The following is a 13867-nucleotide window of genomic DNA, read 5'->3' as shown; positions in this document are numbered from 1 at the left end:
AAAGAAAGACAAAATAAAAAACCTTGGAGTGTTTTTCTTCTGGTTTGGGGGAGAGGTGGATGGTAGGGACATACTACACGTGGTATCTCTGGTTTAGCTGCTGCCCAAAATATATACCAAGTCCTTACCTTCCCGGCACTCTCCTGGTCTCCACATCATCTCCGCTCTGTCTCCCGCTACTCCTGGACAGGAAGAAGTTGCGGGCTTCGAAGGTAAGAATTTAAACAGTGTCCTTACCTGGATTAATAGTGTAGCAATAATGCCACGAGAGCATTGCCTCCCCCAGACCCTTAAATAATGCTCATTATTTCTATCCAGAATTATTAATTGAATTTTAATTCCACCAGCTTTTATTTGGATCCAATAAAAATACTTAAAAACTGTGATTGCTGAAATTGAAATTGCTGGAAAAACTCAGGTCTGGTAACATCTGTGGAGAGAAATCAGAGTTAATGTCTCTATTCCAGTGATCCTCCTTCGGAACTAAATTTGTCCAGCAATTTCTGGGGGGTTTTTTCTACTTGAACCCATGCCCCCAGAATATTACCCTGAATTGCTGTATTATTTGCTGAGTGACATTATCACCATGCCACCATCTGCTAATGCTGCAAAATCTTTCACAGCCATCTCCAGAGCATAAATAATGCTTCACTTTTAAATCTCAGTTAAGTGACCGTGCCTTGGACAGTACAAGCAATGCTTGTTTAGTAGTGCTCTGAAGTCTGTCTAGGGTGTACTCTGAAGAATAATGAATGCCAGTGAGAAGAGATTGAATGAAAAAATAGGTCAAGATTGGAAGAAATAAGTTCAGTGAGACAAGAACAGGCTGAGATAATGGATCTGGCATGGCAATTCTGTTTGTCACTTTGGGGCCGATAATAGAACCAGGTTCTGTTGGATTGGGAATCATGGAAAACTATGGAGGAAAGATCTCCAGAGGAGATGAATTCGGTGACATTCACTGTGCCAGGGTGAACACCTTATCTTCCGATTAGGCACTTCTGGATGCAGCTTTTCAGTTCATGGGCTTCGGACTATGTTTACTACTACTTTTGCCGCTTGATTCATGATATCTCTGTTATTTAATCTTTCCCACCTTCTAACCTATCCCTTTTTTTTGTTCTACGCTACCTTTTGTTTTTCTTTTTTTGTTCAAATATAAAACCCATTTTCTGGTTTTTGTCGCTTCCGAAGGAGCTCTTATTTCTCTCCACAGTTGCTGCACATCTAGCATTTTTTGTTTTTATTGTCGATTTCCAATATCCTTGGTATTTTTCTTTTATCCACCAATGCATTGAGGTTGCCAGGATCAATGAAATTTGATAATCAGGACATAGCTATCCAAGTGACTTGGAGCAACAGCTGTTGGATTGACAATACTTTGTAACATTGAATATTTTCCCAAGACATTGATGTTCATGCAATTATTAAATTTCTTTGCAAGATTGCTTATGACAACTGCAGGTTATACCCACTCCCAACAATTTACAAGGTTTCCTTGCATTATAATCTTAACACAATCAATTGTCTGATATCTTGTCTTCTAAAGTATTCATTGTGACTTAATATAGCAATTATTGAAGGAGCAATTTCTGTAGTATTGAAAATATTGTGAAACTTGGAAGGCTTTTAGAAGTTTACAAGGATATTGCCAGGGTTGGAGGACTTGTGCTATCGTGAGAGGTTGAATAGGCTAGGCTGTTTTCCCTGGAGTGTTGGAGGTTGAGGGGTGATCTTTATAGAGGTTTATAAAATCATGAGGGCCATGGATAGGGTAAATAGACAAAGTCTTTTCCCTGGGGTGTGGGAGTCCAGAACTCGAGGGCATAGGTTTAGGGTGATAGGGGAAAGATATGAAAGCAATTTTATATGTTTCTAAGGGGCAATGTTTTCATGCAGAGGGTGGTGCGTGTGTGGAATGAGCTGGCAGAGAATGTGGTGGAGGCTGGTACAATTGCATTACTTAAAAGGCATCTGGATGGGTATATGAATAGGAAGGGTTTAGAGGGATATAGGCCAACTGCTGGCAAATGGAATGAGATTAGCTGGGATATCTGGTTGGCGTGGGCGAGTTGGACCAAAGGGTCTGTTTCCTTGCTGTATATCTCTCTGACTCTGTATAGGGTATTTTGTCCTGATAATTGTTTCCTACATAAACAAACTTGAATGGATGATGCTCTGGACAATTAAATTTCTTCTTGCATGAAATTTCTCACTCAGGTCCTGGGGATTTATCCACCTTTAACCGTTTCAAGACATCCAGCACTTCCTCCTCTGTAATCTGGACATTTTGCAGGATGTCACCATCTATTTCCCAACCGTCTATATCTTCCATATCCTTTCCCACAGTAAATACTGATGCAATATATTCATTTAGTATCTCCCCCATTTTCTGTGGCTCCATACAAAGGCCACCTTGCTGATCTTTGAGGGGCCCTATTCTCTCCCTAGTTATCCTTTTGTCCTTAATATATTTATAAAAACCCTTTGGATTCTGCTTAATTCTATTTGCCAAAGCTATCTCATGTCCCCGTTTTGCCCTCCAGATTTCCCTCAAGTATACTTTTCTAAAGATTCACTCGATCTATGTTTCCTTTTTCTTAACCAAACCCTCAATTTCTTTAGTCATCCAGCATTCCCTATACCTTCCAGCCTTCCCTTTCACCCCGACAGGAATATACTTTCTCTGGATTCTCGTTATCTCATTTCTGAGGAAGGCTTCCATTTTCCAGGTGTCCCTTTACCTGCAAACATCTGCCTCCAATCAGCTTTCGAAAGTTCTTACCTAATCCCGTCAAAATTGGCCTTTCTCTAACTTAGAAATTCAACTTTTACATCTGGTCTATCCTTTTTCTTCATTATTTTAGAATGAATAGAATTATGGTCGCTCTCCCACTGACACCTGTCACCTACCCTGCCTTATTTCCCAAGAGTAGGTCAAGTTTTGCACCTTCTCTAGTAGGTACATCTACATACTGAATAAGAAAATTGTCTTGTACGCACTTAAATTCCTCTCCATCTAAACCTTTAACACTATGGCAGTCCCAGTTGATGTTTGAAAAGTTTAAAATCCCCTACCATAGCCACCCTATTATTCTTACAAATAGCTGAGATCTCCTTACAAGTTTGTTTCTCAATTTTCCTCTGACTATTAGGGGGTGTATAAATACAATCCCAATAAGGTGATTATCCCTTTCTTATTTCTCAGTTCCACCCAAATAACTTCCCTGGATATATTTCCGGGAATATCTTCCCTCAGCACAGTTGTAATGCTATCCCTTATCCAAAATGCCACTCCTCCTCCTCTCTTGCCTCCCTTCCTTTCTATCCTTCCTGTAGCATTTGTATCCTGGAACATTAAGCTGCTAGTCCTGCCCATCCCTGAGCCATGTTTCTGTAATTGCTATGATATCCCAGTCCATGTTCCTAACCATGCCCTGAGTTCATCTGCCTTCCCTGTTAGGCCCCTTGCAGAATAGCAAGGGTCTTTTCCCTAGGGTGGGGAAGCTCAAAACCAGGGTGCATATTTTGAAGATGAGAAGATAACCGTTTTAAAAAGGAAACTAGGGGCAATGATTTTTTTTAACGCAGTGATTCATATGTGAAATGTGAAATGAACGTTTGCAGGAAGTGGTGGATGTAGGTATAGTTACATTTAAATGACATTTGGGTAAGTACATCAGCAGGGTAGGTTTGAAAGGAGTCTAGATGAGAATGGTCCTGGAAAAGCACAGCAGGTCAGGCAGCATCCGAAGAACAGGGAAATCGACGCTTTGGGCAGGAGCCCTTTTTCCTGCTCCTCGGATGCTGCCTGACCTACTATGCTTTTCCAGCACCACTGTAATCTTGACTCTAATCTCCAGCATCTGCAGTCCTCACTTTCACCTCGAGGTTTGAAGGAATATGTGCCAAACACAGGCAAGTGAGACAAATTTGAGAACATGCTCGACATGGACTAGTTGGATTGAAGGATCTCTTTCTATATTGTATGTATTTCAGATCAAGGCCCTTTTCTTGCCAGTTAAGCCACTGAAATCTGTGCAGTGGAAGATAGATTACTTCATGACACAGTGAACATCCATTGGGATACAAGCACTAAAGCTTATGATTCAAGTAGTGATTCTTTTTAAGTGAATCATGATGCAGTCCACATTCTTTACTTATCCTGGAGCTACTTTTCTGCATACAGTGAAAGTGTACATTCAAGTTACTATTGACACGTGCACTCGACGTTTGCACAGAGGAAACAAAGCTAAATGGAGTACATTTGTCTCTGCTCTCTAATACTTATGCATACATTTATTTCAATTGTTAGCAATCCCAACTCTTGAAAAGACTGTTTTTAGTCAAAGCGCATATTTTATCTTGAATCAATGAGCTAAATCTAGATATAATATTGAGGGAGTTGCAATTGTTAATGGTGCTGTATTTTGGGTGAAACATTAATCGGGCTGTATCTTCCTCTTTTGGATAGTTCAAAACTGTTAAAATTTCATATTAGATTTAAATTCTGACAACAGCAAAATAGTTGAAAAGTCATTCACTTGTTGCTGTTTGTGAGGTGTAACTGTGAAGGCAAGTACAACAATAATAGTTCCACAAACCACACCCTTTTTGTTTTTTTTTAATCAACTGAACATGAGAGATGGATACCATTTTTAAAAGAATGGGGAATTGTTTAAAGTTTTGGAAAGTATATTAAGTTAACTTGTACATATGCAACATGAGACCGGAATTTTAGTCCCTGAATGGCATTAGCATTGGGGAGCTAGTTGGGAAAACATGGTAAGATAGCCAGAAATGAAATTCTCTAGATGAAGAGAGTTGGAGACAACAAGGAAGTACTCCATGTTTCCTCCTGGGAGGAAGTGGTTGAGTGTGGCTGGCACAGCTGTTAGTGCTTGTGCAAGTCAGGGACAAAGATGGTGAGATGTCCCCAATGAGTGTACCAGCACTGCAGAGGTCATATTAGGCTAGGAGATTAGAGGATGGGGGTGAGTAAGGGAAGATGTTATATGCAATAGTGAGAATGGTAGACCATGAGTTTTGATGAGCAATGAGTGCGATAGCAAAAAGATGTGAAAGCAAAATATTATGGATGCTGGAAATTTGAAACAAATTCAGAGTGCTGGAGAAACTCAACTCTGGCAGAATTTGTGGAGAGCGAAACAGTTAATGTTTTGAGTCCAGTATGATTCATCTTTGGAACTCTTCTGTTGGAAGCAGAGAGATATTTCTGGACTCGTGGCACTTGACTGTCTTTAGATGTGTTGTGGACGCTCAGATTCTTGGAAGTAAGGGAAGATAGGATGGGCAGGGTGCCATAGAGGCATGATATGTGGGTAATGAGGCAAGTTTTGAAGAGTGAGAAATCTTGCTGGGTTTCAGAGAGAAGCTCTCCATGAAATATGACAACATTTTCACTTGACTGATTTCTGGTAAAGTTCAATCCTGTTGCTTTTTTGATGACATTGAATCCACACAAAGTAGTAACTTCTGTTGCGAAGGAGCTCAGCATAGCAATAAACCTATGGTTAGATTGCAATTTAATACAGATTTTTTGAGAGGGGAGTGAAACAGAAACAAAGACTTGCTGCTATAAGCTAGCAGCATTATTCCTTTTTTTTTAATGTAAAATTACCCACTCTCCAATTTTCTTCAAAAGAATAAATAAACTACATTCAGAAATACTGAGAGAAATAATTCTGAAGACTGGCCCCGGTCAACCAACCAATGGTCTATGGGCCATTGATCTGTCATTGCTGTGCTCATGACATTTTCAGAGAATTGAAAATTGAGACAAACCCATTTAATTTTGAGATTTTGGACTTGTGATGCAGATTTCTTGATTATTGTTTTTCCTGCCACTCATACGTTATGCTTTGTATATGCAAGTTTTAAAATGTGGTAAAGTATAAAAGAGATTAGGAATTGTTTTACTGTTCTTTTTAAAGCTAAGTATTACAGTGAATAGTTTTTGTGATGGGCGTAATCTAGTAAGATTTTGTTTTTATCCTGGGTAGCAGTAAGTTGTAGGCAAATTTGAATTTTTAATAATTTCATTAACTTTTAACATTTTGTGGCTATTCTTGAAATATTAGGGCTTTATTTTCAGCATACTGCCTTAGTGAGCTGTGATGTTATATAATATTGACTACACTTTCATAAAACCTTGCCATTCTCAAATGCCACAAGTTAATCATTTAAACAGCATTTGAATCCTCAATATTTTTATCCATTTAGAACTAGAATTTGTTAGTACTGTTTACATGAGAGAATAATGGGCTTTAAATTGCCTCTTAAAACAGACTCGTCAGATGTAGTTTAAGGATCTATGATTGATCTATTTGATGGAATATTCATTCCACACAAGTGCCAGGCATGATCACTTCAAGCCAGAGAGAGAATCTGGTCATTTCCATTACTTTGTTTTCTTTTTCATTAATGAGCTATGGGAATCACTAGTTAGGCAGCATTTATTGTCCACTCCAAATTCCACAGAGAACAGTTAAGAGTCACCCGCATTACTGTGGATCTGGAGTCACATGTAGGCCAGACCAATTAACAATGCAAGTTTCCTTCCCTAAAAGACATTAGTGAACCAACTGGTTTTTCTGACAGTTGGCAATAGATTTGTGGTCATCATTAAACTGTGTTAATTCCAGATTCTTAAAAATTTAGTTCAAATTCCATCAACTACTGTGACAGAATTCAAACCAGTGTCCCCAAAATATTACCAGGGTCTCTGGATTAACGGTCCAGTAATAGAACATAGAAAGGTACAGCACAGAACAGGCCCTTTGGCCCACGATATTGTGCCGAGATTTAATCATAATGTAAAATATAGTAATTTCACCTACACACCCCTCAACTCGCTGCTATCCATGTGCATGTCCAGCAGTCGCTTAAATGTCCCTAATGACTGTTTCCATCATCACAGCTGGCGACGCATTCCATGCATTCACAACTCTCTGCGTAAAGAACCTATCTCTGACGTCTCCTTCATACCTTCCTCCTAATATCTTCGAACTATGACTTCTTGTACCAGTCAATCCTGCCCTGGGGAAAAGTCTCTGGCTATTGACTCTATCTATTCCTGTCACTATTTTGTACATTTTGATCAGATCTCCTCTCTTCCTCCTTCTCTTCAGAGAGAAAAGTCCAAGCTTATTCAACCTTTCTTCATAAGCTAAGCCCTCAAGTCCAGGCAGCATCCTGGTAAACCTTCTTTGCACCCCCTCCAAAGCCTCTGTGTCTTTCCACCAGTAGGGTGACCAGAACTGAACACAATCTTCCAAGTGTGGTCTCACCAGGGACTTGCAGAGCTGCAGCAAAACCTCATGGCTCTTCGACTTGATCCCCCTGCTTTCCTAACAACGCTATCCACTTAGATCCCTCCAAGTTGCCACCTATGTGCTTGCACACCCAGATCCCTCTGTTCCTCCACTCTGCCAAGAATCCTGTCTTTAATCCTATGTTCAGCATTTGAGTTCAACCTTCCAAAATGCATCTCTTCGCATTTATCCAGGTTGAACTCCATCTGCCTTTTCTTAGCCCAGCTCTGCATCCTGTCTATGTCGCACTGCAACCTGCAGTAGCCCTCTATACTATCGACAACACCTCCAACCTTTGTGTCATCTGCAAATTTACTAACCCACCCCTCAACCTCCTCATCCAAGTCACTTGTAAACATTACAAAGAGCAGAGGCCCAAGAACAGAGCCCTGTGGGATCCCACTCAACACTGTCCTCCAGGCAGAATACTCTCCATCTGCAACCACTCTCTGCCATCTGTCAGCCAGCCAGGTAATAATACCACTAGGCCATTGCTTTCCCCTTTTTATTTATCTCATGGCATTGCCAATGCTAAATTCCCTGCTATCAGTTTTCTGCAGGTCAATTACCAGCAATTGACCTAGACCAGCCATATATATATACTGTGGCTACTACACGTCGGAGGCTAGGAATTCATTGGCAAGTAGCTCACTTCCTGTCGCGATACTTGTTCACCATCTGCAGGTACAAGTCAAGAGTGTGGAGTATTCTCCCTTTCTTTTGAAAGTAGCTCTGATACCACTCTCACACTGAACACCACCCAGGATAAATTAGCCCAAACGATTGGCACCCCCATCCTCTGCTTCAATGTTTATTCTTTTCTGTTGTCTTCACTGCAGCGGGGCTGTATTTATGTTGATCCTGGCTCAGATCAGCAGTGGTCCACCCTGTCATGGCACAGGTGATTTTTAATGTCTTTCTGTGTCAACACCAGCATCCTCGACCAGGCCAACATTCCCAGCTTCAAGGAACTTGATCGGCTGGGCACATCTCCTCCAAGCAAGTACTCTACTGCCAGCGCTAAAATGACAGGCAAGCCTTCGGTGGACAGAAGAAGCACCTCAGTGATCCTCTCTAGGCCTCACAGGTGAAGTGTGCACTGAGAATCACTGGCCTAAAACTGTCCAAAGCGGAGGAGCAGCATCCGGGAAGGCATTGAGCACTTCAAGACCTGCTGCTGGGGAAAAAGCAGAAACCAAGCAAAAACAGCTTGTGTGCTGCTGCATCAACGCCTCACCCACTCCTTCACGTGACCGCTACCTGCCCCAAGTGTAAGAGTCTGTGAAAACTGCATCAATATCTTCAGCCACCTGTGGACTCATCCTGAGAGTGAAAGAGAATTACTCTCATTTGCAAGGGACCTTGAATTATGATGATGATCACACTTTTCACCACTGATGGAGTGGCAACAACATGTGCCATTTACAAACTGCACTACAGCTGCTCGCCTAGACTTAATAGTTCCTTCCAGATTTGGGCTTTTACTCCTTGAAGGACAAGGGTAGCTGGTACTTAGAAGCACCACCACTGCAAATTCTTCTGTTTGCACCCCTTTTCTGACATAACTCTGGTGTACCTACATTCAAAATATTTCAGATTTTCAAGAAGGCAACTAACCACCACCACCTTGAGGATAACTAGGGATAGCTAATAAAAGTTGGCCTTCCAATGGTGTGTACGTTTTCATGAACAAATGTTTGGGGAAAAAAACTATGAAAGTGCCAGGTATAATTGAGAATTTATCTTGATTGTATAATTCTTTGTCTTGTCTGTTTCAGATCTACAACCTGTAACCTATTCAGAGCCAGCGTTCTGGTGTTCAATAGCATACTATGAACTAAACCAGAGAGTGGGTGAAACATTTCATGCATCTCAGCCTTCATTAACTGTGGATGGATTTACAGACCCATCAAATTCTGAAAGATTCTGTCTGGGTTTGCTGTCTAATGTCAATAGAAACGCAACAGTTGAGATGACGAGACGGCATATTGGTAAGTTTGCATATGGTTTCGAATTCACTTGCCAATGGCACCCACACCTCAAGTATTGATAGTAAGTAGAAGAAGTGAGAGCTGCCTTCTCAGTAAATTGGTGACTTGTTAGATAATTTCAGAGGTTATGGCTATGGTCTTGCTGTCATACAGGTCTGGCAAAGACAGCACATTCCCTTCCCTGAAGGACTTTTAGTGAACTAGATATCCATTTCAGGGTAATCCAGTTTCATACACAATGGTTCAGTGATTTATACTGCTACCTCACAGCACCAGGGATCCAGGTTCGAATCCAACCTCTGGCAACTTTGTGTGGAGTTTGCACATTCTTCCCGTGAATTTCCTCTGCGTGCTCTGATTTCGTCCCATAATCCAAAGATGTGCGGATTCAGTGAATTGGGCACACTAATTTAGACTCTTCCCTACCTTTTATCTTCTGCTGAACATTCTCTGCTCATTCCTGAAGAAGGGCCTGTGCCCGAAACGTCGAATCTCCTGTTCCCTGGATGCTGCCTGACCTGCTGTGCTGTTCCAGCAATAAAGTTTCAACTTTGATCTCCAGCATCTGCAGACCTCACTTTCTCCTGGAGGGGAGGGGGGGAGAAAGGGGGTAGAGTTGCACTGCTGGTCAGGGATGATATCACGGCTGTGCTAAAGGAGGACACTATGGAAGTTGTGGGTAGTGAGGCATTATGGGTGGAGCTGAGAAATAAGAAGGGTGCAGTTACATTGTTGGGGCTGTATTGCAGGCCTCCCAACAGTGGGCGTGAGGTAGAAGAACAAATAGGTAAACGGATTATGGAAAGATGTAGAGGCTATAGGGTAGTGGTGATGGAAGATTTTAATTTTCCCAACATTGACTGGGATACACTTAGCGTCACAGGTCTGGATGGGGCAGAATTTGTAAGAAGCGTCCAGAAGAGTTTTCTAGAGCAGTATGTCAATGGCCATTTGCCTCATTGGGCTATATTGGACCTGGTACTCTGGAACGAGCCAGGACAGGTGGTAGAGGTTGCGGTGGGGGATGTCTTTGGGAACAGTGACCACAATTCTCTAAGTTTTAGAATGCTCGTAGATAAAGATGAGAGTGGTCCTAAGGGAAGAGTACTAAACTGGGCCAAGGCCAAATATATAAAAATTAGGCAGGAGCTTGGAAATGTTGATTGGACACAGCTATTTGAAATGAAGTCCACGTTTGATATGGGGAGGCTTTCAAAGATTAGTGCAGGATAGGCATGTCCTGTTGAAGGCAAAGGATAGGAAAGGCAAGATTTGTGAATCATGGATGACGGGAGAAATTGTATGACTAGCCAAGAGGAAAAGGGAAGCATACATAAGGTCGAGGCAGCTAAGAACAGAACAGGCCCTGGAGGAATATCGGAAGAGTAGGACAAGTCTTAAATGAATCAAACGGGCTAAAAAGGGTCTTAAAATAGCTTTCGTGAGCAGAATTAAGAATCCCAAAGCCTTTTATTCTTATATAAGAAGCAAGCGGGTAACTAGAGAGGATTGGTCCACTAAAGGATAATGAAGGAAGGTTGTGTGTCGAATCTGAGAGAATGGTGAGATTCTGAATGATTACTTTGTATCTGTGCTCACTGAGGAGAGGAACATGAATGTTGAGTTTAGAGATAGAAGTTGATTAGTCTGGATCAGGTTGGCATACGTAGGGAAGACGTGTTGGGTAGGGTAGAGGTTATTAAAGTGGACGAATCCTCAGGACCACATGGGATCTATCCCAGGTTGCTGAGGGACGGGAGAGAGGAAATAGCTTGGGCCCTGACAGATATATTTGTGGCATCCTTTTTTTTTATATAGATATTTTTATTGTAAAAACGTTAAATTTCTAAGTTTACAAAAATAAACAAAACTCTCAGATATAAACATTGATATACAATTAACTCAAATATACAATAGCCAAAATTTAACAAGAGACAGAAAAGAAAAAAAAAACGAAAAAGAAGAAAAAGAAACAAAACTCAACTATCTACTAATCTAACCTACAACTAACCAGAGTGTATATTTAAGTCTCTTAATGCTCGGAATGTGTTAACATCAGATGTAATAAAACCCGTATTCGTGCGGGATTCCTCTCCCGAGGAACCCCGGACCAGCCAGGTTTGTAATCTCAATTAAATAAAAGCCCTTGTTAGGATAGCCGAAATATCTGTATTTATGTAATTCAAGAAGGGCTGCCATATTTTATAAAATAATTCGGTCTTTCGGTGCACCATATTTGTGAGGAAGTCAAGGGGAATACATTCTATAATTAATCTGTGCCAATTTGAAAGTCCAGGGGGGCCCTCAGCCACCCAGTTCACCAAAATATTTTTCCTTGCACAGAAAGAAAGAATAGAAAATAGTCTCTTCACGTACGTGACCAGGGAGGGAAAGTTCGAAAAGCCCAAGAGGAGAAATACAAGGTCCACTTTAATTTCTGTTCCTAAAATTTCTGTCAGGGTACTTGCTACTATAGTCCAATTTCTACGGATCTTATGACAGATCCATAGACAATGTACAAGAATGCCTACCTCTATTTTGCATTTAGGACACATTGGAGATGCTCCTGCCTTAAATTTTGCCAACCGAACCGGTGCTATATGGGCCCTATGAAGTATCTTCAGCTGGATAGCCTGGGTTCTGTTAAAAATAGTAATTCTTCTAGCATTTTCCCAGATATCATTCCACGTTTCTGTGGAGATTTCTAGTCCCAGATCCTGATCCCATGTTTTAAGCAGATTATCCATATCTCCCGATACTTCATCATGTAGTAAATGATAAATATTACTGACGGAAGATACCCCCACTGGTCGTAGGACACTACATTCTCTATCGGATTTATAAAGACTATCTAATAACGTAGTCTTCTTCTGTATAAAATCTCGAATTTGGAAGTATCGAAAGAGGTCTCCATTGGGTAATCCGAATTTCTGACGCAGCTGTCCGAAAGACATCAGGACCCCATCTTTAAATAAATCCCCGAAACATGAGATACCCCTGGATCTCCAGAGTTTAAAAGTGGCATCTGTTAACCCCGGTTGGAATCCCCATGCTCCCACTATCGGTGCATAGGGGGATGTTTTATGTGAATTACCCTCATTTTGCCGCATTATATTCCAAGCCTTGATTGTATTCAGTATTATAAGGTTTTTACAGTGATCTGTAATGATTTTCCTCTTGTCTGAGAATAAAAGGTTAATAAGTGGGTATTATATTCCAAGCGGCAAAATGAGGGTAATTCACATAAAACATCCCCCTATGCACCGATAGTGGGAGCATGGGGATTCCAACCGGGGTTAACAGATGCCACTTTTAAACTCTGGAGAGCCAGGGGTATCTCATGTCTCAGGGATTTATTTAAAGATGGGGTCCTGATGTCTTTCGAACAGCTGCGTCAGAAATTCGGATTACCCAATGGAGACCTCTTTCGATACTTCCAAATTCAAGATTTTATACAGAAGAAGACTACGTTATTAGATAGTCTTTATAAATCCGATAGAGAATGTAGTGTCCTACGACCAGTGGGGGTATCTTCCGTCAGTAATATTTATCATTTGCTACATGATGAAGTATCGGGAGATATGGATAATCTGCTTAAAACATGGGATCAGGATCTGGGACTAGAAATCTCCACAGAAACGTGGAATGATATCTGGGAAAATGCTAGAAGAATTACCATCTGTAACAGAACCCAGGCTATCCAGCTGAAGATACTTCATAGGGCCCATATAGCACCGATTCGATTGGCAAAATTTAAGGCAGGAGCAACTCCAATGTGTCCTAAATGCAAAATAGAGGTGGGCACTCTTGTACATTGCTTATGGACCGGTCATAAGATCCGTAGATATTGGACTAAAGTAGCAAGCACCCTGACAGAAATTTTAGGAACGGAAATAAAAGTGGACCCCGTATCTCTCCTCTTGGGCTTTTCGAACTTTCCCTCCCTGGACACGTACGGGAAGAGACTATTATCTATTCTTTCTTTCTGTGCAAGGAAAAATATCTTGATGAATTGGGTGGCGGAGGGCCCCCCTGGACTTTCAAATTGGCACAAACTAATTATGGAATGTATTCCCCTTGACTTCCTTACAAATATGGTGCACCGAAAGACCGAATTATTTTATAAAATATGGCAGCCCTTTTTGAATTACATAAATACAGACATTTCGGCTATCCTAACAAGGGCTTTTATTTAATTGAGACCACGAACCTGGCTGGTCCGCGGCCCCTCGGGGGAGGAAACCCGCACGAATACGGGTTTTATCATATCTGATGTTAACACATCCCGAGCATGTAAGAGACTTAAATATACACCCTGGTTAGTTGTAGGTTAGATTAGTAGATAGTTGAGTTTTGTCTGTTTGTTCTTTTTTGTTGTTTTTTTTTCGTTTTTTTTTGTTGTTTTGTTTTTTTTGTCAAATTTTGGCTATTGTATATTTGAGCTAATTGTATATCAATGTTTATATCTGAGAGTTTTGTTTATTTTTGTAAACTTGTAAAAATGTTAAATTCCTAATAAAAATATCTATAAAAAAAAAAAAA

General features: G+C 40.9%; 1 protein-coding gene across 2 annotated transcripts in view; it reads left to right on the top strand.

Annotated features, from left to right (window-relative positions):
• The window catches only part of smad2 (SMAD family member 2), a 118847-nt gene that overhangs the window by 70791 nt on the left and 34189 nt on the right, over positions 1–13867 (top strand). For both annotated transcript variants that reach the window (XM_043717159.1, XM_043717223.1), the window contains one exon: positions 9113–9325. In XM_043717159.1, the coding sequence (XP_043573094.1) occupies positions 9113–9325 (213 nt within the window). The remainder of the gene's footprint in view (positions 1–9112; positions 9326–13867) is intronic.

Source organism: Chiloscyllium plagiosum, chromosome 1, assembly GCF_004010195.1.
Source record: "Chiloscyllium plagiosum isolate BGI_BamShark_2017 chromosome 1, ASM401019v2, whole genome shotgun sequence".
Classification (NCBI taxonomy): Eukaryota; Metazoa; Chordata; class Chondrichthyes; order Orectolobiformes; family Hemiscylliidae; genus Chiloscyllium; species Chiloscyllium plagiosum.
The sequence above is the reverse complement of the archived record's forward strand: the minus strand, read 5'-3'. Positions and strand labels throughout refer to the sequence as shown.